Genomic DNA, 23,785 nt, shown 5'->3' with positions numbered 1-23,785 from the left:
TTCAATTTTTATCCCATCCATTATCTCAACTACCTCCTCTTTCACTAGACTTTGCAGCATCTTCTTCCTTGGTAAAGACAGATGCAAAGTACTCATTTAGTACTTCAGCTATGCCCTCTGCCTCCATGCATAGGTCTCCTTTTTGGTCGCTAATCGGCCTCACCCGTCCTCTTACTACCCGTTTACAATTTATATGCCTATAGAAGACTTTTGGATTCCCTTTTATATGTTAGCTGCCAATCTATTCTCATACTCTCTCTTTGCCCCTTTTTCACTTCCCCTCTGAATTTTCTATATTCAGCCTGGTTCTCACTTGTATTCTCAACCTGACATCTGTCATACGCCCCCTTTTTCTGTTTCATCTTACTCTTTCATCATCCAGGGAGCTGTGACTTTGGTTGCCCTACCTTTCTCCCTCGTGGGAATGTACCTCTACTGTACCCGAACCATCTCCTCTTTAAAGGCAGCCCATTGTTCGATTGCAGTTTTGCCTGCCAATCTTTGATTCCAATTTATCCAGGCCAGATCCATTCTCAACCCCTGAAATTAGCCTTCCTCCAATTAAGTATTTTTACTCTAGATTGTTCCCCATCCTTTTCCATAGATAATCTAAACCTTATGATACAAATGATCACCGTTCCCTAAATGTTCACCTACTGACACTTGTTCCACTTGACCCACCTCCTTCCACAGAACCAGATCCCACAACGCCTCCTTCCTTGTTGGGCCGGAAACGTACTGATCAAGAAAGTTCTCTTGACCACACTTCAGAAATTCTTCCCCCTCTCTGCCCATTACACTATTACTATCCCAGTCTATATTGGGATAGCTGAAGTCCCCCATTATGACCACTCTATAGTTCTTGCAGCATTCTGTAATTTCCCTCCAAATTTGCTCCTCTATATCCTTCCCACTAGTTAGTGGCCGATATAATATAGTGTAATGGCACCTCTATTGTTTCTTAACTCTAACCAAATAGATTCTGTCCTTGACCCCCTCCAGCACATCCTCTCTCTCCAGCACTAATATTCTCCTTAATCAATATTGCTACCCCGCCTCCTTCCTTTCCTTCTCTATGTTCAGGAAAGAACAGCTTATATCCAGGAATATTTAGCACTCAATCCTGCCCTTTTTTGAGCCAGGTCTCCGTTATATTTAGACAGGACTATGATCTTCTGCAAGGCAACTGCATCAGTGGAAATGCAAGGTGAGCTGAACTTGCACTTACACCATGCGTACTCCACTGAGCCCAGCCCATTTACCAGAGTCTCTAGTTTAAACAATGGTATGTGGGCTCCCGCAGGAGCCACACTTGGGACACTCACTTTGCGCTGGGGAGAGTGGCAGAAAACCTTATGGTCAATACAGAAAACATCAGAAAAGAGGACCATGAAGAACAGAATGGCAGCAAAAGCCCTCCAGCACACTGTGCTGCCAATTTTCCAATGAGTTGGCAGTACTTTTAAAAGGGAATAAGCAGAGGAGGCACAGCCCGTTTGGTATCCAGGGTAGGACATCCTCAAGATCAGTGGCTGCAGCACAGAGGAAGGAAATAGCATTGGCCAATGCAGAAGAAAATTCAATGATCTCACGCGGCAAGGTAACCAAGCACCCACATTTCCCACAGGTTGCCAGAGTACACTGTATATACATGTAACCTTTCCTCACCATTGACCATCCTGGTTTTCTTCAACAGAGCAAAATAGTGTGTGCCAATGTCACAACCTTACGTCACAACTTTATCTGCATTCTCCCCTTCAAGTGCACATTTGGGGCATCTCAGTTTGTCTGTAGCTACTGTCATCAGCCATTCAAACCTGCATAGCATCATACAGCACAAAAGGAGGCTATTTGGCCCAGCGTTTCTGTGCCGGTTCTTTGAAAGAGCTATCCAATTCGTCCCACTCCCCTGCTCTTTCACGATAGCCCTATAAATTTTTCCCCTTCAAGAGTAGCTTCACTAGTCTCTCCACATAAGCGAAGTCCCTCATCCCTGGTACTATTCTAGTAAATCTCCTCTGCATCCTTTCCAAGGCCTTAACATCCTTCCTAAAGAGTGGCGCCCAGAATTGGACACAATACTCTGGCTGAGGTCTAAACACTGATTTATAAAGGTTTACCATAACTTCCTTGCTTTTGTACCTTATGCCTTTATTTATAAAGTCAAAGATAATGTATGCTTTAACAGCCTTCTCAACTTTTCCTGCCAAGTTCAAGGATTTCTGTATGTGAACCCCCAGGTCTCTTTGATCAATACCACCACCGTCATAGGGATGGCACCAAGGGGAAACACAATGTTGCCAAGAAATTATTTAATTACAGGCTGGAAGGGTAAGGATTAAATTATTGGTTTGATTAGAAGTTGATGTTGAGACAGTTTGCACTGTTTGGAAGTTGATGTTTGCAGACCTGAGGAATGGGAGCAGTTTGTTCTGAGCTAAATGCAAAAGACAGTTATGGCAGATTGTGAGGGAGAGGAAATGGACAGTCTGACATGGAGCACTAGTTCAGGGCTTTCAGAGGGTGCTCATGAGAAGGTGTCCATAATGAGGCTACTTTGAATGGTCCTGGCTGCAAAGCAGATGTTTCTCCGCAGCAGTCTCTTCTATTTCTTGCTACTGATGACCACCTACACCCTTTTATCTTCCATTTCCTTCCTCCTCTGACTTCTGCAAGAAGGAAACTCTGTCAACAGCATAAGGACCATTATCCTGGACACTCCTGCAGGAGGGTATTGCAGTGTCCCACTGCACCCATCCAGGTATCTAAAGTGTAAATTGAGCATTGCAATACTCTGCTCTATTGACATGCTGGTGGTAGATCTGACCTGGTTATATCTTTCATTTGCTGGGGTCCTGAGGAACCGCACAGATGTCAATAGCCAATGCTGAAACATTGACCCCCAGGATCCTATGGATAGATGCCTTTGGTCTCTGAAAATAGGGGACATAGTGGACTGCCTCAAAGTAAAAGAGTTGTGGCAGCTCCCCAGAAAAAGCACAGCAACATACATAATTATAGGCTGATGGTTGCACACTTGCTGCACATTCATGGTGTGGAACTCTTTTCTGTTAGTGTAGAAGACTGCACCAATATAGGGAGCTTATATAGTCACGTGGGCACCATCAATGGTTTGTTGAACTCTAAGGAAAAGTGTGAGTGAACAAAGCATCTGTAACCTCTCTGCTCGGCAAGCTGAGACATATTGCATATATCTCACCATAGCAGCTCAAAGCATAAAAATTGAGTGCTGTGGTCAATTTGACAGTTACTGGTGGTGGAGTTATTTCAGAGATAATTTTCAAATATCTAATGAGACGTCATCGACCTGAAATATTCATTCTGTTTCTCTCTTGGCACTCTTTGGAAACTACGGCCCAGAAATTCGGGTCGGGGGCTTCCCGCGGGTGCAAGCCCCTGATCTGCACTTACCTTGCGCGCCGGCCTTTGAGCCGTGGAATTCCGATCCAGGGCCTGGTCCAGCTGCCGGCACGCAGTGCTTGCGTATCCCAGGGGCGCAGTTAGTTCGATGCGTCCCCTGGGATCATGTGGGCCATGGGCAGCCAGTCTGGCAAGAAGTGCTGTCAAGACTTATAAATACTATGGGCCCCAAAACAACACTGAATCTTCAAATAATTATTATTTTTTTTAAATCACATTTTTAAATAAATTATAAATTACATGAAATAACTATTTTAAACAATAATTTAAATTTTTGAAAAAAATAATTTTATTTTCTAACGGAGCTAAAAATAAACTTACCTTGCTTTAAAGTATTAAAAAATAATAAACCTGTGGAAAAAATGTTTTAATTTTAATTAAGTCACCACTTACCTTGTAAAAAGCAGGCCTTACGCCTGCTTTTTACATTTCTAAATTCTGCAGGCTTACGTTCCTGGGAAAACCTGTAAAAAAGACCGAAGTTCGATGCGCACGCGCAGCCTCTCCTGCGCACGCGTTCGAACTCTGGACCCCTTCGTTCAGAGGAACGGAAGTGCCGGTTTCCCGCGCATGCGCGGTGCATGCAGGAAACCGGCACTTCCATTGGGCCGACGGGTGAGTACCCCGTGCGTACTCACCCGTGGAGACCCGAATTTCTGGGCCTAAAGTCTCCTCATCACTGCTCATGTATGAGGTTCAAACTGGTATGTACCTTCTGGTAGATGGATAACCCTGGGTGGGATGCAAATACCTTTTGTGCAGTGAGACCCATGTATTCTTCCTCTGCGGCTCCTCTTCTTCCTCCATGGCCACCAAGTATAAACAAACTCCTGGTGGAATGCCATGAGCAAAGGGTGCTATGGGCACAAATCGCAAAATTTGGAAGGAAGGCAGCTATACAAAAGAACCCAAACCTTCAGCAGGCTGAAATAATCCGAGAACTATATAAACAAAACCTGAAATGCAGTCTCCACCATTAATACCACCCACTTTTATGGCAGGCAACCGTATATACTGGTCAATTAACGATAACCATTTTTCATCACCATAGAAATTACCTGTAAAGGTGCCACTTATAATAGCGCCAGCTATTTTGGGCCATTCAGTAACGGCAATTACCTTAATTACTTAATCCTCTCTACTTACCATTTTAAAAACTCAGCTAATTACAGGCAAATTGAAGTGTTTATTAAATTGCTTTCAGTTTGTAATGTTAACTATTCACCTGGTATGTAGGAGCTGAGTGCCCTCAGTACTGCAATGTAGTCAGACACTGCTGTTGTTTGCATTGGAAGCGTGGTGAAATAGTGGGTGAGTGACAGTATTACATCCATTTACTCAGTTTATTCAACCAAACCATGCAAGAGTTGGGCATTGCTCAGGCTGTAAGATTCTATTGTCCTTTTTTCCATCACCTGTCAAAGTACTGCGTCCCTCTCCTCTTTAGAATGTTGATGAATCCTACCTGAATAAGGTAGAGCTGGAAGCTCAATGGGAAAGCCTCACCGATGAAATCAGCTTCCCGAGAACAATCTTGGTTTTACCATCCACTGCTTTTAGCGAGAAAATCGTGTCAACACCAAAGTACCCGCTATAAGTGGTGGGGACTGTAGGTCCACAGCAGGGATTTTCCAGCGCTTTGTAAAGCCATCCACTGTGACAATATGAATTCAGATCAGTCTTTACCTCAGCTCCATGGCAACAAGAAACACCTGCTTTATATAGACATTCTTTATGTCACGCACAAACTGATTAACAACAATGGAAATTGTGAATCATGATATTATAGCATCATTATGCATTAATGTAAATATTTATGACGGGAAGTGGGTGGGCACTTCTAGTGCGCAATGTTACTTCCAATGGAAAATTGAAATAACGCCAAAATAGACAGGAAGGCAACAAAGCATGTCCCCAAACCATTTCCCGTCTACTCGAGGGAGGATGAAAAATCTACTAAAGGGTATTCTAAAAGGCTTTGCCATCAGCGAGGAAACCATAAACACTGCATTACATTTGGTTGCCTTATCATTGTATTGTAGCTATGGTTTACATTCACTGGCTCAACTCCACTGACAATAAATAATCAATAAAATACAATCCAAGAAAAATGAAAAAATTGCAATCACGTTAATATGGTATGGAAACATTCGAAAAGACCTAGAAAGTCAAGTTACAAAGAAAACTGGTTCTTCATCATCTACCTGATTGGGTGGCATGCATCTGTACAGCCACAGCTGTAACTGAGGCTCTTTATGCAATGGAACAGAGGAGATTGAGAAAGGACAGCTGTTTTGTGATGCTCAGAAAAAAGTGCTTCAGCAAAAGGATGAATGACTGAATGCCAGCACTCTCAGTTAGCATCAATTGCATTCTATTGCTTTCAAACTGATGGCTGAGCTAATTGATTCAGGGTTGGGAAATAACAGTATTCCGATTGACATAACAGTATTCTTGGACATCCATTATTCCTAAAGTGTTTCTGGAGCTAGATTAAGATATAAGGACTCCATGAGAATGCAATTTCTAAAAATCTGAAGCATGAACTTTAAAAAGGCAGCAGCTAAGTGCAAATCCACCAACAAACAAATAATATTAAAAGACCATTATACAAAATAAACATCCTCTCTAAAATAACGAGTGAATCAAGATTAGGTAAATCATTTCTCTTCATAGAAGAACCACATGAAACAAGTGCTGGCTGTGTGTTGTGTGTTTCTGAAACCAAAGCAAAAACCAAACTTGCAGTATTAGACCTAATTTGAGACATACATATCCGAAGAGGATTACATAACATTTCATACCAAAGCATTTATAATAACCAGAGTAATCATACATAAAATCTTTCTTGTTTAGACTCAAGAGGTGGAATTTTAACTCCTGGGTAGTCAGTCAGCTTCATGCACAGGTAGACCGCCACGAGGTGCAGCGGGGAGCTCAGTCCATTTTAATGGTCGGGCCTCATTTAGATGGAGCCAGCAAGCTGCCTGCCTCACAGTAGGTCGTTAAAATGGCTTTGGGTCCCACGTGAGTCAGGCGAGCACCTCAGCCACCTGGCTTTAAGATAATCACGGGGTGGAAAAAGAACGGTAAGTTAAAAATCCCCTTCATCGTTCTCTTTGGAATGTGTGGGCAGTGGTGTTGCCACTAGTAAGAATAAAGACACAAAACATGGCAGTTTTAATAGGTGCACATAATGCATCTAATAACCTAGAAGTAACAGTAAGATTCACAACCCGTCAAATATTTTTGCAGCCTGCACCCAGTAAAATTATAACGAGATGCAATTAAGCATTTATGCCGAGAATTATTCTTCTAAAGTAAATCCAGTAGACCTCAATTACAGCGTTCTACTTCCGAGTTACTTTCAGCGCAAAGAAAACTGTAGCTTCCAATTGTAATATTCGTGACAGAATACCTAGCCTCTGACCTGCTCTTGTTGCCACAGTATGTGTGTGGCTGGTCCAGGGTGACCCCCAAGATGTTGATGGTGGGGGATTCGGTGATGGTAATACCATTGAATGTCAAGGGGCGGTGGTTAGACTCTCGCTTGTTGGAGAGTCATTGCTTGGCACTTCTGTGGCGAGAATGTTACTTGCCATTTATCAGCCCAAGCCTGAACATCATCCAGGTCTTGTTGCATGCGAGCATGGACTGCTTCATTATCTGAGGAGTTATGAACAGCACTGAACACTGTGCAGTCATCAGCGAACATCCCCATTTCTGACCTTATGTTGGGGGGGAAGGTCATTGATGAAGCAGCTGAAGATGGTTGGGCCTAGGACACTGTCCTGAGCAACTCCTGCAGCAATGTCCTGGGGTTGTGATGATTGACCTTCAATCACCACAACCATCTTCTTTTGTGCTAGGTATGACTCCAGCCAGTGGAGAGTTCTCCCCCCGATTCCCATTGACTTCAGTTTTACTAGGGCTCCTTAATGCCACACTCGGTCAAATGCTGCCTTGATATCAAGGGCAGTCACTCTCACCTCACCTTTGGAATTCAGCTTCTTTGTCCATGTTTGGACCAAGGCTGTAATGAGATCAGGAGCAGAGTGGTCCTGGTGGAACCCAAACTGGGCGTCAGTGAGCAGGTTATTGGTGAATAAGTGCCACTTGATAGCACTGTCTATGACACCTTTGATCACTTTGCTGATGATTGAGAGTAGACTGATGGGGCGGTACTTGGCCGGATTGGATTTGTCCTGCTTTTTGTGGACAGGACATACCTGGGCAGTTTTCCACATTGTCGGATAGATGCCAGTGTTGTAGCTGTACTGGAACAGCTTGGCTAGAGGCACGGCTAGTTCTGGAGCACAAGTCTTCAGCACGATAGCCGGGATGTTGTCAGGGCCCATAGCCTTTGCTGTATCCACCAGTGCACTGAGCCGTTTCTTGATATCACGTGGAGGGAATCGAATTGGCTGAAGACTGGCTTCTGTGATGGTGGGGACCTCGGGAAGAGGCCAATATGGATCATCCACTCGGCACTTCTGGCTAAAGATGGTTGCAAATGCTTCAGCCTTGTCTTTTGCCCTCACGTGCTGGGCTCCACCATCATTGAGAATGGGGCTATTCATGGAGCCTCCTCCCATTAGTTTTAAAAATAAAAGTTCTTACTTTTAAAGGAATGTCATTTTGATTTTTTCCAAATACAATATACGACAGGCCACCAATTTCGATTCAATCTTACCTTCACATTTTTCCAAAATCTGAACAGTTTCTCCAATTTCCAGCACAAGCCCTTGAGGCACTGAACCACGGAAGCTGCATATCACTGGAAAAAAACAGAAAGTGACGTTTAGGATTTTCTATGCCATGAACAGAGGAACATATTGTTATTCCAATCACAGGGAACAGCTCCCGTCCCATCCACACCACATAAACATTACAGGCTTCTATGTTTTTTTGGGGGAGGAGGTTCTTTCCTCCCCCTGGCAAAGTCTTTCCAAATAAAGGTACTTTCTTCGTTGCAACAGCCAGCTAGGGTCACTGCAGCTGGTGTTGGATGTTGAACAGCACTCTCCCTCCTGAGGCCAGAAACTCTCAACATAGGGAATTGTGGGAACGAACCAAACTGTGTCATTCCACAATGCAGCTTGTTAACTGAGCCAAACAAGCATTTCAAACTTAGTGGTTCTGCACAAAAGTGAGCACTATATTCAAAGAGGGAGCTAGCATGTTCTGCATTTCACATGGTTTTCTTTTTCTATTACATACACAGATACATCATTAAATTGTTATTTCCTCTTTCTCAGTACTTTGTTTTTTCTTTCTGGTTATTCTGGTCTTTTAAATTTTTGCTTCCAGCTAACCTTGCTTTATAACACTTGTGTATATACAGATAAAGTGCGACAATATATGGTATATCTTGTTCGAAAACTATTACAAACACCACTTACGTTACCCACAAAACATCAACTGCACTTCAAAAAATGTAATTCAGTGTGAAGCATCATATTATCCTGATCCATGTGATAAGGTGCTGCATAAATGCAAGCTTTTTCTTTAAGAGCATAATTAACATCGCTAAACCATCAAGCACTTACACTTTTACCCTTCTCAAAACATTAGCAATAATCTCTAATAAATCAACAAAAAGACTATATCAAATTTGATGAACTAACTAAAACTTAGATGACAATCATAGAAGCATAATTATTTTACAAAACAAATGAGCAACATGATTATCTTAAACAAAAAAAAGACTACATACAGCACAAAATCATGTTTATATCACCAATGTAGGTAAACAAATTGTGAAACAAGGAAAGCTCTCCATAAACACTGGGTTTAAATCTGCACCTGTGCAATTGCTAAAATATTAAATGACAGCATTCACATACCCCTTCAGGGACAGTGGAAGGCTGTTTCTCCCCCCTTTCCCCATCACCAGTCTGCAAGGACATCATCAATTCAATCAAAAAATAACTTTAAATATTCAGAAGCGCCAGAAGAGTTGAAGCTGTGTTGGTCATGTGTGTTCTTTGGAATGGCAGAGTTCTCATGATGAGCAACATTGCATTCTCTTTTAGGTCAGGTCTTCCACTCAGATTTACTCTGGCTGAAAGAGCTGGTCTGAAAGATGTACCCCAAAGAAATACTGGCCTAGAAATTCGTTTGGTAGAGCCAGCAATTAGCGCCTAAAGAGCCCGAGAATTGGGGCGTTACCCAATGTTCGGGCGGGCGCAGTGAATATTGCGCCACCTCCCATATTGAGTATTGTTTTAGCACCGGCGCTAACTCTTTGCACGCGCCGGCAGATCATGACGTCATTTCAGTGTGCAACGCCTTTTTGGCGCCCCGGACCGGATATTGGGTGGCGCCCGGAACCTTTGCGCCTAGCGCTGTTAGTGACAGTTCAATGGAACGCTACCAGGCCCTTCGCGTAGTCGGGGGGCGCTATTTAAAGGGGACAGCTCTAGTATAAAAGCTGCAGCCACTTGGCCTGTTCATTGTGATCGTTGCTGGAGAGAGTTGGTGAGCTACTGTGGAGCAGATTTTTTGGAATTTAGTCTTAGAATACTTGGGACCTTCAAACCTGTCCGGAGCAGCTGGAGCGCTACACCTAACAGCATTTGGACCAACTGGCATCGGTATGGGAGCTGCTTTGGATGGCAACGTCCTCATGGCCGGACACTGTGAAGGGGCAGAGAGACGGCGGGAGAGGGGGCCGGAATTGGCCAGAAGGGGGAGGGGCAATGGAGGTCGGCCAATCAGAGGGTACGCTGCGAGGGTATTCAGGCAGCAGGTCTCATACCTTGCAATGTCAGAGGAGCAGTGTGTGCGAAGGCTCCGATTCGGGAAGGAGGTTGTAACTGAGCTGTGCCACCTGCTTGCTCAGGATCTGCAGCCGCGTCTACGGTGCAGGACCTCTCTGTCGGTGTCCATTAAAGTGACTGTTGCCCTCAATTTCTATGCCACCGGATCCTTTCAGGCAGCCACTGGGGACATTGCGAATATCTCTCAGTTTGCAGTCCATTGTTGCATCCGGCAAGTTACAGCTGTCCTTTATAGACGAAGGCGTCAATTCATCAACTTCCTTCTGAGCCTGGAGGAGTGCGCGCAGGGCTTCGCTGCTATTGCGGACTTCCCCACGGTGCAGGGGGCAATTGCTTGCACACACGTGGCTTTGCGGGCGCCATTGCTCAATCCTGAGGACTTCCGCAACCGCAAGGGGTTCCACTCCCTCAATGTGCAGCTGGTCTGCGACCACCGCCAAATGATCATGGCAGTCAACGCCCAATTCCCAGGGAGCAGCCACGATGCTTTCATCCTGCGGCAGACCTCAGTTTGTGACCTTTTTGAGGGGCCGGCTCACCCACGAGGCTAGCTTCTTGGGGACAAGGGCTATCCTCTCTGCCCATGCCTCATGACACCACTCCGTTTGGCTGCCACCCCAGCAGAAGAGCTGTACAACAGCAGCCATCAGGCGACCAGGAACATTGTAGAGCTGTCTGGACCATTCGGGGGGAGCCCTGCAGTACTCGCTGGAGCAAGTGGGTCACATTGTCGTCGTCTGCTGCATGCTCCACAACTTGGCGATTCGACGCACCCAGCCAATGCCAGCTGTCCCTCAAGGTCCAGCAGAGCAGGCGGACGAGGAGGAGGAGGACGACGAGCAGGCGGACAAGGAGGAGGAGGAGGAGGAGGATGGGAGGGCTCCTGCAAGTGGAAGGGCCATCCGTCAGAGGCTCATCAGGACTCGGTTCCAGGCCCCTCTGGCGGAATGATGGGTGTCATTCGTCCTGCGCACTGCGGATCTTTGAAAGGCTCTGAAGGCCAGCATGACTGTAAATAGTTACGTGTACCATTGCAAATTAAAACTTTTCTTTATTGTCACAAAAGTCCTTCCTTCCAGCATAACAACGTCATGTCAACAGAAACCATAACCAACAAAATGACAGTTAACTCTTCGGCAAAGCCGCAAAACAAAACAAACCATTTCCAACTATCACAACAGGTGAGGGAGTCCTTGAATTTGGCCAAAGAAACGTCTCTGCACCTCCCTCTACTGCTGGCCCCTTGATGGAGAACGACTTCTCTTTCGCGGTCGGCCCCTTCCCTCCCTGCTGCTCCTACGTAATTGAACCCCAGTGGCGGGGTCAAGGCTGGGGGAAGCCTGCTGACTGTGTGGAAGCGCAGAAGCCCCTGAGGGACGGCCTGGCCGACCTCTGGTCTTGGAGGGTGCGGACGCAGGCTGCTTGATCTGAGCATGGCTGGAAGCAGTGTGCCCTGCAGGCGGTGGCAGCTGCACTGCAGACGTACCAGCGGTGGCATGAGCAATGGTCACCTGCTGAGAGAGGACACCTGCACCATGGTCGGACGACACACTGGCTCTCTGAGGGGACCGGTTCGGCTCAACCGCCACAATCGCCTGCTCTACTGATTCCTGGCCTTGTATGGTACTGGAAGGGCCCGGGGTGATCCTAGCTGATGCAGATAGGGTGGCTGCAGTGAGGGCTCGCGTTGCCTCAATCTGGGTGTGGACGAGGCCAGCAAGTGACTGCGTGGCAGCAGTGAGGACCTGTGTGGCAGGTGCCAGTGCTTCGGAGAAGCCCTGGACAGTTCTTTCCATTGCTTCGGACAAGGCCGGAGCAGTCCGTTCCACTGCCTCGGACAAGCCCTGGACAGACCTTTCCAGGGATTGTCCGAGGCTCTGGACAGTCCTTTCCATTGCAGCCTCGAAGCCCTGGACAGTCCTCTCCATAGCAGCCTCGAAGCCCTGGACAGTCCTCTCCATTACTGCCCCGAAGCCCTGGACAGTCCTCTCCATTGCTGCTCCAAAGTCCAACACACTCTTTGCCAGTGTTTCTATCGACTGAGGCATCCTCCCCACTGCAGCCATCAGCTCAGTGTGCCTGAGCCGGGACTGGGTGCTCATTTCAGCAAGGCTACGCACCTCCTCTGCACTCTGTGCAGCAGTCATCACTCCCTGCCTTGCCCTCCGGGGAGCCGGTGGCCGAACTTGCCTACCCCGCCCCCCCCCCCCAACCCCCCGCGCTGCTGCATGCCGCTTGTTCCGGCAACTGGCTCATCAGCAGAGCCCCCCCCCCCCTCCCCTCCAGGGAACTACTATCCCCAGTCTGCAGATGTGTACGCTCCCCTGAAGTTGGAACGGACGCTCCGGCTTCCTCCTGATCCTCGCCTCTGGAGGCACTGGCAGCTTCAGGGCGCAGATCCCGAGTTGGCGATGCAGCATCTGAAAGCAGGGAGGTGGAAGAGTGGCTTTAGCAAAAGGTCAGGTTGGCGGCAAGGCATGCCAGATTGCGGCAAGGCTCTGACATGGCTGCACACTGAGAAAGCATGCTGGCAGGGGGACCAAGTGGAAGGAGACAGCTAAAAAAGGTGAGGGCCTTACCCTCGCTGTCGAGAAGGGGGTCGGCAGCTGCAGTGGTAACAGGACCACTCAGACGTCCTCCAAGAATCTGGTGCACTCTCTCCTCGAGATCCGTGAGAGTGACCACTTGGAGGTCCGCCACCGGTTCGACGCTGGTCCTTTCGGATCGTCGCCAGCTTGGACTGCAGGGGAAAGGGGAAGCTCTGTTACATGATGCCTTGAGAGCGCATCTCATGCCCCCCATGGTGCAAGAGCCCTTACATGATGCCTTGAGTCAAATGTGCATGTGTACACCCAGAAAGGGCCATGGGTGCTTGCTGACAGATGGCCATTGGGGCATCATGGCAAGAGGGTGCGCGAAGTCAGGTGCAGATGAAGGGAATCAGAAGTTTGCAGAAACAACACTCACCCTAACGACCCGAGTGAGGTCGTGGAATTTCTTCCTGCACTGAACAGGGCTCCTGGTCGCCATGCTGCTGGATTGACCCTCTGAGAAACATCCCTCCAAGCTCGGCGGTAATCCTTTTGATTCGGCCTCCTGCCATTGTCAGGATACAGAACATCTTGACGGCGCTCCACTGCAGACACCAACTCCTCCAGAGCCTCAGTGCTGAAGCACTCTGCTCTCTGTCTCACCTTCTCCATCCTGACCAAGTTTTTTGCGCCAGAGAAGGGCGAGCGCCGATTCTGAGGCCTACAGGGCATTGAGTGTGGAAGCTGAGGCTGACTGAACCACCCCTTTAAGAGCCGGCTGGCGCCTGGAAGTCTCGTGGTTATCGGTAATTGAGATCACCTGCGCTGCACCCATCCGCGCCGATATTGGGTAGCGCTGGAAGTTTTGCGCCTTAGGAGGCCTGTGCAACGTCTGAATTCGCGCCTCAATCCCCTTTGGGGGCGATGCGACCCAATATCGCACCAGGCGGCGATAAATTTCGTCTGGCTATAAACTTTGCGCAGCGCCTCTCTTCCCCCCTAGTCGCTCTCTCTCTTCCCCCCCAGTCGCTCTCTTTCTTCCCCCCCAGTCGCGCTCTCTCTCTTCCCCCCCAGTCGCTCTCTCTCTTTCCCCCCCAGTCGCTCTCTCTCTTCCCCCCCCAGTCGCTCTCTCTCTTCCCCCCCCAGTCGCTCTCTCTCTTCCCCCCCCAGTCGCTCTCTCTCTTCCCCCCCCAGTCGCTCTCTCTCTTCCCCCCCCAGTCGCTCTCTCTCTTCCCCCCCCAGTCGCTCTCTCTCTTCCCCCCAGGTCGCTCTCTCTCTCTTCCCCCCCAGTCGCTCTCTCTCTCTTCCCCCCCCCAGTCGCTCTCTCTCTCTCTTCCCCCCCCCAGTCGCTCTCTCTCTCTTCCCCCCCCCCAGTCGCTCTCTCTCTCTTCCCCCCCCCAGTCGCTCTCTCTCTCTTCCCCCCCCCAGTCGCTCTCTCTCTTCCCCCCCGTCGCTCCCTCTCTCTCTTCCACCAACAACAACATGCCCTCAAAAAAGCCTCGGCACCGCCGGGCACCCCCAGCTAGTATTAATATGTAACAGAAGAAAACCTGAAGGTTGAAAATGGCGAGACTAAAATGAAAATAAATATTACAGTATACAAGTTTGAGAAGAGCAACAGCGGTAGGCACTTCTAGGACTACCAATGACCCGACCTGCATCTGCTTCTGTAAGACAATGAAGGAAGATTTCCTCTGTGCACTAGGTATAATGAAATCATGAATGCTTTTATCAAGAACAGGCTTAAATATCACTACACCGAGGAAATCTTCACCCTATGTAGCTGGCCTATAGGTTTTGCAAAGAAGGATCTGTAGGAGCTAAACCAGCTATTCCTCCAGTTGACCGATCCTTGGTGCCTGGTTGCCACAATTTAGCAGCCGACAAGTGAGATATGACCTCCATAATTCACTTAGAGTCTTTGTTTAAGATATGCCAATCTAACTCAGCTCTTTAATGAGACACAAAACATACATTTGAGGACAAATGCTTTGTATTGCCTGGATGAAAACAAATAGCCATGCAAATATATCTTATGCCCAAAATTAGAAATATCAGAGGAATTAATATTGAGAATTTAAAAAATGCTTTAGATGAAACTTGAGAAAGCTACAGAGATAGATTAATTTAGGATTAGGGTGAAGAAAGACTTGCATTTATATAGTGCCTTTCACGACCACCGGATGTCTTAAAGCACTTTACAGCCAATGAAGTACTTTTGAAGTGGAATCACTGTTGTAATGAAAGATAGCTCTTTTGGCCTGTATCTGCAACAATTGATAAAACATGGAATGTGCGGAACAGGTCACACTGTTTTGAATTGCAAAAACTTATGCAACAAGCCCACTCAATTTGAATTGGCGTAACTTAAGTGACAATATTAAACTCAAAACGCCTGCTAGAAGAATTAATTTTAATCTTGAAATGAACATCAAGGAGCTCGTTATTCAAATCCTGAAGACGTGCAGATCAGTGGAGCTACTATTTAGTGTGAAACTGGTCCAGGTTCTATTCTGTATTTGCTCGCTTATTGGTAAAGTATATACGCTAGGGCTTAGGAAAGTAAATGATCAGTTACATCTTTTGATCACACAGCTGTGGAAAGCATCGGACATGTTACCAAATTTGATATCGCTCAAAAATAAGGACTAATAATGACTGGAATAGTATAATCTTATCATAGAAATTTATGGCACAGAAGGAGGCTATTCAGCCCATTGTGCCTGTGACAGCCGAAAAAAGAGCCTAATCCCACTTTCCAGCACTTGGTCCATTGACCTGTAGGCTACGGCACATCAAGTGCATATCTAAGTACTTTTTAAATGTGATGAGGGCTTCTGATTCTACCACCCTTTCAGGCAGTGAGTTCCAGATCCCTACCACCCTCTGGATGAAAAAAGTTCTCCTCAACTCCCCTCTAATCCTTCTACCAATTACTTTAAATCTATGCCCCCTAGTTATTGACCTCTCTCCTTCCTATCCACTCCATCTAGGCCCCTCATAATTTTATGCACCTCATAATTTTACACACCTCAATCAAGTCTCCCCTCAGCCTCTTCTGTTCCAAAGAAAACAACCCCAGCCTATCCAATCTTTCCTCACAGCTAAAATTCTTCAGTCCTGGCAACATACTCGTAAATCTCCTCTGTACCCTCTAGTGCAATCACAGCTTTCCTGTAATGTGGTGACTAGATCTGTACACAGTACTCTAGCTGTGGCCTAACTAGTGTTTTATACAGTTCTAGCATAACCTCCCAACTCTTATATTCTATGCCTCGGCTAATAAAGGAAAGTAACCCGTATGCTTTCTTAACCACCTTATCTACCTGTCCTGCTACCTTCAGGGATCTGTGGACATGCATTCCAAGGTATCTTTGTTCCTACACTTCTCAGTATCTTACATTTATTGTGTATTCTCTTGCCTTGTTAGCCCTCCCCAAATGCATTACCTCACACTTCTCCGGATTGAATTCCATTTGCCACTTTCTGCCCACTTGACTAGTCCTATGATATCTTCCTGCAGTCTACAGCTTTCTTCCTCATCATCAACCACATGGCCAATTTTTGCATCATCTGCAAACTTCTTAATCATGCCCCCTATATTGAAGTCTAAATCACTGATGTATACCACAAAAAGCAAGGGACCTAGTACTGAGCCCTGCGGAACAGCCTTCCAGTCACAAAAACATCTATCGACCATTACCCTTTGTTTCCTGCCACTGAACCAATTTTGGATCCAACTTGCCACTTTCCCTTGGATCCCATGGGCTTTTACTTTTCTGACCAGTCTGCCATGTGGGACCTTCTCAAAAAATTCAATCAAGTTAGTCAGACACAACCTTCCTTTAACAAATCCATGCTGACGGTCCTTGATTAATCCGTGCCTTTCTAAATGGCGATTAATACTGTCCCTCAGAATTTTTTCCAACAATTTGCCCACCACCGAGGTTAGGTTGACTGGCCTGTTATTACTCGGTCTATCCCTATCTCCCTTTTTAAACAACTGTTCTTGCAAACAGTTTTTAGGAGCCAGGAGTCTAAAGCTAAAGAGATCCACACTCAATGCCATGCGCCGCCACATGTACGCTCTCAACCTCCCTTCAGCAACACCAACCCACTATCTCAGTGTTGTCCTGGTCCGCAGTTCCATTTCATGCTTCGCCTCATCTGGCACTTCAACAAAAAACTTGTTTTCTTCTTTTCAGGTGTTAAGGACAGCAAGTTTCAACAACTCTTAGATACCAGCATCTCTCTGAATCCTTCTTCCCTATCACTTTACTCTGACCCCATCCCTCCTTCCAATCTCACCCTTTGCCATGTTTTCACTATCCCCTCTGACCTTCCCCTCTCTGGCGCCAAACGATAAATCCTCAGCTTCATCCCTTTACGCAGTCACAATGAATTTTGAGCTTGGCAAGATGCTGAACTCTTCTTCCATTGCCTTCACCTCCGTGCCCACTTCTTTTGCCAAGAGTCTCCCATCTTCAGAATTCTCATTCCACCTGGGCCCCTCCCCCTCTGTCCTCTTACCGGCTCTGGCTCTTTTCATTGGGAACTGCCGGCGTGACATTGTCCATCTCAATTTCTCTGCTTCCCTCACTCACTCTAACCTACCTCTCTCTGAACTGGTAGCACGCCGTTTGCTCAGATCCAACCCGGACATTGTCATTAAACCTGCTGATAAGGACGGCGAGGGTTGTTGTTTGGCGAACAGACTTCTACCTTGCTGAGGCTGAATGCCAACTCTCCGATATATCCTTCTACCTCCCCCCTGAACCATGACCCCACCACCGAACATCAAGCCATCGTATTCCAGACCGTCACTGACTTCATCGCCTCTGGAGATCTCCCTCCTACCCCCAGCCTCCAATCTCATAATCCGCCAACACGGCACAGCCCGCTTCTACCTCCTTACCAAGATCCACAAACAGGACTGCTCTGGTAGACCCATCGTTTCAGCATGTTTTTGCCCCACAAAACTTATTGCTTCCTATCTAGACTCTATTTTTTCTCCTTGTCCAGTCTCTTCCGACCTACATCCGCAAAACTTCTGACGCTCTCCGCCACTAACAGTTTCTGGTTTCCTGGCCCTAACCATCTCCTTTTCACCATGGATGCCCAGCCCCCACCTAGAAGGCTTGCAGGCCCTTCACTTCTTCCTTGAACGGAGGCCCAACCTATCCACATCCACCTTCACCCTCATCCACCTGGCTTAACTTGTTTTTAAATTGAACAACTTCTCTTTTGATTCTTCTCACTTCCTCCAAATAAAAGGTGTTGCTATGGGAACCCGTATGGGTCCTGGCTATGCCTGCCTTTTCGTAGGATATTTAGAACATTCTTTGTTCCAGCCCTTCTCGGGTCCCACTCCTCACCTCTTTTTCCGGTACATTGATGACTGTATCGGTGCCGCTTCATGCTCTCATCCTGAACTGAAAATGTCACCAAATTTGCTTCAAATTTCCACCCCTCCCTTCACATGGTCCATCTCCGACTCTTCACTTCTCTTCCTCAACTTCTCTATCTCCATTTTTGGGCATATGCTGTCAACCAATATCTACTATAAGCCCACTGACTCCCACAGCTACATTGATCACACTTTCTCCCACCCCACTTCCTGTAAGGACTCTATTCCATTCTCCCAGTTCCTCCGTCTGCCGCATCTGTTCTGACGATGTCACTCTCCACACCAGTACTTCCGATAGGTCTTCCTTTTTCCTCAACCGAGGATTCCCCTCCACTGTGGCTGACAGGGCCTTTCAACGTGTCGGTCCCATTTCTGCACTTCTGCCCTCACCTCTTCCCCTCCCTCCCAGAACCACGATAGGGTTCCTCTTGTCCTCACCTTCCACCCCACCAGCCTCCACATTCAACAGATCATCCTCTACCATTTCCACCACCTCCAGCGCGATGCCACCACCAAACTCATCTTCGCCTCCCCTACCCGTTCCCTCTGGGACACCCTGGTCCATTTTTCCATCAACCTCAACACACGCTCCGCTTCCTAGGGCACCTTCCCATACAAGCACAGGAGACGCAGCACCTGCCCTTTCACCTCCTCCTTTCCCACCGTCCAGGGCCCCAAACACTCCTTCCAGGTGAAACAGTGATTTACTTGTACTTTTTTCAATTTAGTATACTGCATTCGCTGTTCATGATGTAGTCACGATGGAGACAAAAAACACAGATTGGGTAACACCTCTGTTCAGTCCGTGTGACCATAGCTTCCGGTCGCTTGACATTTTAATTCTCCGCCCCACTCCCACTCTGACCTCGGCCTCCTAAACTGTTCCAATGAAGTTCAACGGAAGCTCGAGGAATAGCACCTCATCTTTCAGTTAGGCACTTTACAACCTCAGAATCAACATTGAGTTCAACAATTTCAGATCATAACCACTGCTCCCATTTTTTCCAGACAGCGGGTGCTGGTAATAATTCTGCTGTTTCTATTCATAGCTCCTCTAGATCTATCTTTTGTTTCTTTAATTGTATCATTACCATCCCCTTTTGCACCATCATCCCTTCTGTCATTTAATCACTCCTGCCTGCCCACCCTATCTTCCCATTTGTTCTTTCCTCCACTTGCCCCTTTCCCTGCCTCTGTACTTGCTTAAAACCTGTTACATCTATAACATTTTCCAGGTCAATGAAAGGTTAAATCTGTTTCTCTCTCCACAGATGCTGCCTGACCTGCTGAATATTTCTAGCATTTTCTGTTTATACAGTCTAAAGCTGCTGTTCCTTCTTTGAGTAAAACAAAGATATTCACCTCCCTACTTCATAACCTTAGTTGGTGAAAGCAGGCAGTTATTCCAACTATGAACATAGATATTGTATAATGAGGCAGAGTTAATTAGTATCTTATCGTAAAGGGTCCTCTGGGGAAGAGTGATCACTATATGATAGAATTTCATAAGCGTTTGAGAGTGATGTGGTTCAGTGCAAAACTAGGGTCTTAAATTTAAACAAAGCCAATTACTTAGCTATGAGGGGTGAGTTGGCTAAGATAAATTGGGAAATTAGATTAAAAGATACAACGGTAGATAAGCAATGGCAAACATTTAAATAAATAATTCATAATTCTCAACAAATATACAGTTCCTTGAGGAATAAAATCTCCATTGGAAAAGTGGTCCAACTGTGGCGAACTAGAGAAGTTAAGGAAGGTATCAGATTAAAAGAAGAGGCTTACAATATTGTCAAAAAGAATAGTAAGCTTGAGGACTGGGAGGGTTTAAAAAAAATCAGCAAAGGATGACCAATAAATTGATAGAGGGAGAAAACAGAATGAGAGTAAACTAGCAAGAAATATAAAACATCAGATTGTAAGAGCTTCTACAAGTATGTAAAAAGAGATAAGCAAAAGTAAATTTGGGTCCCTTCGAGGCAGAGACGCGAGAGATTATGTTGAGAAAATGGCAGAGACAGAGACATTAAACAAATATTTTGCATCTGTCTTCCCAGTTGAAGACACAAAACATATCGGAAATAGTGGTGAACCAAGGGTCTAATGAGAGTGAGGAACTTAAAGTAATTATTAGTGAAGAAAAAGTACTGGAGAAATTAATGGGACTAAAAGCCAACAAATCCCCTGGATCTGATGGCCTACATCCTAGGATTTTAAAAGAGGTAGCTGCAGAGATAGTGAATGCATTGGTTTTGATCTTCCCGAATACCCTAGATTCTAGAATGGTTCCCGTGGATTGAAAGGTAGCAAATGTAACCCCGCTGTTCAAGAAAGGAGGGAGAGAAAGCAGGGCAGTTAGACTGACATCAGTAGTAGGGAAAATGCTAGAATCTTTTATTAGGGTGAAAATCATTGTATCATTAGGCAGAGTCAACATGGTTTTATGAAAGGGAAATTGTGTTTGACAAATTTATTAGAGTTTTGGGGTGTAACTGACAGGGAAGGGGGAACCAGTGGATGTAGCATATTTGGATTTTCAGAAGGGATTCTGTAGTGTATTTAACCGTCTACCTTTAAGAGACTATTGTATGTAACCGTTCACCTTTAAGAGAACTATTTTAGGTGTGGCACTACTTGTTTGGCTTCTGTATACGGTAATACCGACGGTGACCACACCGGTATATAAGTGCTGTGGCATGATTTATAGGGCAGATTCACCCTGACCTTCGAATAGTAAAGTCCTGTTGTATGTTACTCCTGAAGTCTGTGTCGTAATTAACTGCACAACCCACAGACTTTACAGTGGCGACGAGTCCGATCGTACCCTGCGGCAACAATAATTTCAAAGCAACGAAAGAGCGTCGAAAAGAGGCAACCGCCCTCGTCATTCGGCTGGGAGAAAACTCAAGGCTGCAGCAATAGAAAGGAGGAAGACTTTAGCGACAAAAACTTCCATCAGCAACAAGCACTGACTGTCCCTTCTGCCACGGTGACTGTGAGTAAGGGAAAGTGAAAAGAATAGCCGGAGGATAAGGGCTGGGCACTAGACCACGGTCGAGGGGGAAAAGGAGCCGGACAAAAAGTCGGGTCCAACGGCGTCGTGAGAGACCGCGACCGGCGGGAAAAGCCGGGCGGTGACCGAAGCCACGAAGCGCTGCGACCGGGAGCGTAGGCGCGGGAAGAGAGAAACTCAGCCGCAGCCGGGGAGAGAAGCACCGGACTGCGAGAGGGCTGGGAGGCGCGATTGGGGTCCGAGCGAGCAGGAGAGGCAGAGCCGACCAAGAGAGACTGCATGAGAGCCAGTCCAGCGGCTGAACTGTCCTCCGTCAACGGGGTGTAACCAGCGCCGGTAGAGCCGAGCGAGCGGGAGAGAGGCAGAGCCGAGCAAGGGGAACTGTGCGAGAGCCAGTCCAGCGGCTGAACTGTCCTCCGTCAATGGGGTGTACCCAGCGCCGGTAGAGCCGAGCGAGCGGGAGAGAGACAGAGCCGAGCAAGGGGAACTGTGCGAGAGCCAGCCCAGCGGCTGAACCTGTTCGCCGTCAACGGGGTACCCAGAGCCGGTCGCCCTGCCATAAAATTAAAAAGGGAAAGCCTTGAAGCCGACGCGCAGGCTGTGAACCTGAAAGCCAGCGGCCGTCGCCCGTGGGGGAAAGTGTACCCCTCCCGCCAGGGAAGAAACGCGGGAAGCCGCCATTAGGCGGGGAAGAAGACAGAAGCGGGAAACCGCCATTGAAGTGGGCGGGGAGAGAAGATAAGAGCAGGAAACCGCCATTTTCGTGGGAAAACCGCCATCTTAGGAAAAAAAAAAGAAATAATAAATTAAAGAAATACTTGTGTTGTTCCCAAAGAGAGGAAGATGCCTAAGCGTGGTAACATCAACGATTTTAATTCAGAGATAGAAGACTGGGCCACGTACGTGGAACGCATTGAGATCTATTGTGAGGCCAACAAAATAGAAGACGACAAAGCTATAACCTTGCTAAACTCGATGGGCACAAAGACATACGGGCTCTTGAAGCATCTACTATCACCAGCTAAACCGGCGGATCAGACTTTCGATGAGATAGTGGCTGTTCTGGAGGATCACTTGAACCCCACACCGTTGATGTTGGCTGAATGATTCAAATTCTATGCGAGAACGCAACGGAAAGAGGAAAGCAACGCGGAATACTTGGTCGAACTGCGTAGACTAGCGAAATACTGCCAGTTTGAAGGGAATCTGACAGAGGCATTGCGAGACAAGTTCGTATGCGGACTGTCCAAGGAAGGGACGCAAAAGCGATTACTCGAAGAGAACGACCTTACACTTGACAGGGTTGTCCTTATAGCAGCATCGCACGAAGCCGCAGCGAAAGGAACTGCGGAAATGCAGCGGCACTCGGTGTGGACCAAATTACCTCGAGTATAACAAAATGCTATCGCTGTGGGAAGACAACACACGATCAGAACCAATGCTGGTTTAAGAACCAGGAATGTAGGAAATGTGGCAAACTGGGTCACATCGCTAAGGTATGCCGGTCAGGGAAGAAGACCAACAACCAAAGGAAGCCATCACAGGAAAAGTACAACAAGGTACACAAGGTGGCTGAGAAGAGTTCAGACGAACAGAATTCAGACTCAGACCCAAACGGCCAGGAGCTGGGTAGTCTGAGAATTCATAATGTGAGTAAGGAAGCTGACCTACAAACTATCTGGGTCATGCTAAAAATAGCTGGAGTCCAAGTGAAAATGGAGTTGGACACTGGATCAGCTGTATCAGTCATAAATCGAAGGGATTACCACCGGCTATTCTCACATATACCCTTAAGAGATACCAAGTTCGTATTGCAGACATACACGGGGCATAAAGTATACCCCATGGGAAAGATAAGAGTCAAGGTGAGAGATAGGGGTAAAGAACACCCAAGAATGAACTTATACGTACTACCTGAGGGAGGACCACCACTTCTAGGACGGGAGTGGATCAAGAAAATAGACATGGAATGGCACTACCTACAACCAATGACGAGTGAGGACTCGGTGCAGACAAGCAGCTCAGACTCTGAGCCGGAAGACGATAAGTCCAGCCCAAGTAGGAAAAACAAGGTTAACATGAACTCACTGACTAAGGTTGGAAAAACGATGGCGTGTATAAAGACAGAGAATTTTGAGTCTGTTCAAGTTACAGACATATGCATTACGGAGGAACACCGGGCTCGAACTCAACGTTATCTCAAAGTACGACAACAATTAGAACAATTGAGTTACCGTCTCGTACAAGAGATGAAAACAATGAAAAAGTTCTATGACACCGAATGGGAGAGTCTGGAAAGACAACAGAACCTGCTGGCTCAAGCAGAGAGCGACCATAGAGCCATCGTGACCAATTACCGATCACATCTCCCTTATGATGTTCAGGAGTTAGAATATTTGCATGATCTAGAGATACAGCATAAAGGCAAACCACGCTACACTGAGGATTTTGTTCTGCAATTGGAGACGGAGCTAGTGCAGGCAAGGTTAAGAGAAGCTGAATCGCAGTGTGCACTTAGAGATGCAGAAAAAAATCTTGGACATGGAAAAGAGAAACGCTTCTTTACCTGATGAAAATAATGTGGCCATGTTGCAAGAGGAGCTTATAGGGG

At 46.8% G+C, this 23,785-nt stretch overlaps 1 protein-coding gene across 2 annotated transcripts in view; it reads right to left on the bottom strand.

Annotated features, from left to right (window-relative positions):
* The window catches only part of dock3 (dedicator of cytokinesis 3), a 1,512,713-nt gene that overhangs the window by 1,340,972 nt on the left and 147,956 nt on the right, over positions 1 to 23,785 (bottom strand). For both annotated transcript variants that reach the window (XM_086001262.1, XM_086001257.1), the window contains exon 2: positions 8,135 to 8,218. In XM_086001262.1, coding sequence (XP_085857388.1) covers positions 8,135 to 8,218 — 84 coding nt within the window. The remainder of the gene's footprint in view (positions 1 to 8,134; positions 8,219 to 23,785) is intronic.

Source organism: Somniosus microcephalus, chromosome 11, assembly GCF_052327205.1.
Source record: "Somniosus microcephalus isolate GS21.2 chromosome 11, FLI_Smic_1.0, whole genome shotgun sequence".
Classification (NCBI taxonomy): domain Eukaryota; kingdom Metazoa; phylum Chordata; class Chondrichthyes; order Squaliformes; family Somniosidae; genus Somniosus; species Somniosus microcephalus.
Note: the sequence above shows the minus strand (reverse complement) of the source record. Positions and strands in the feature narration are given on the sequence as shown.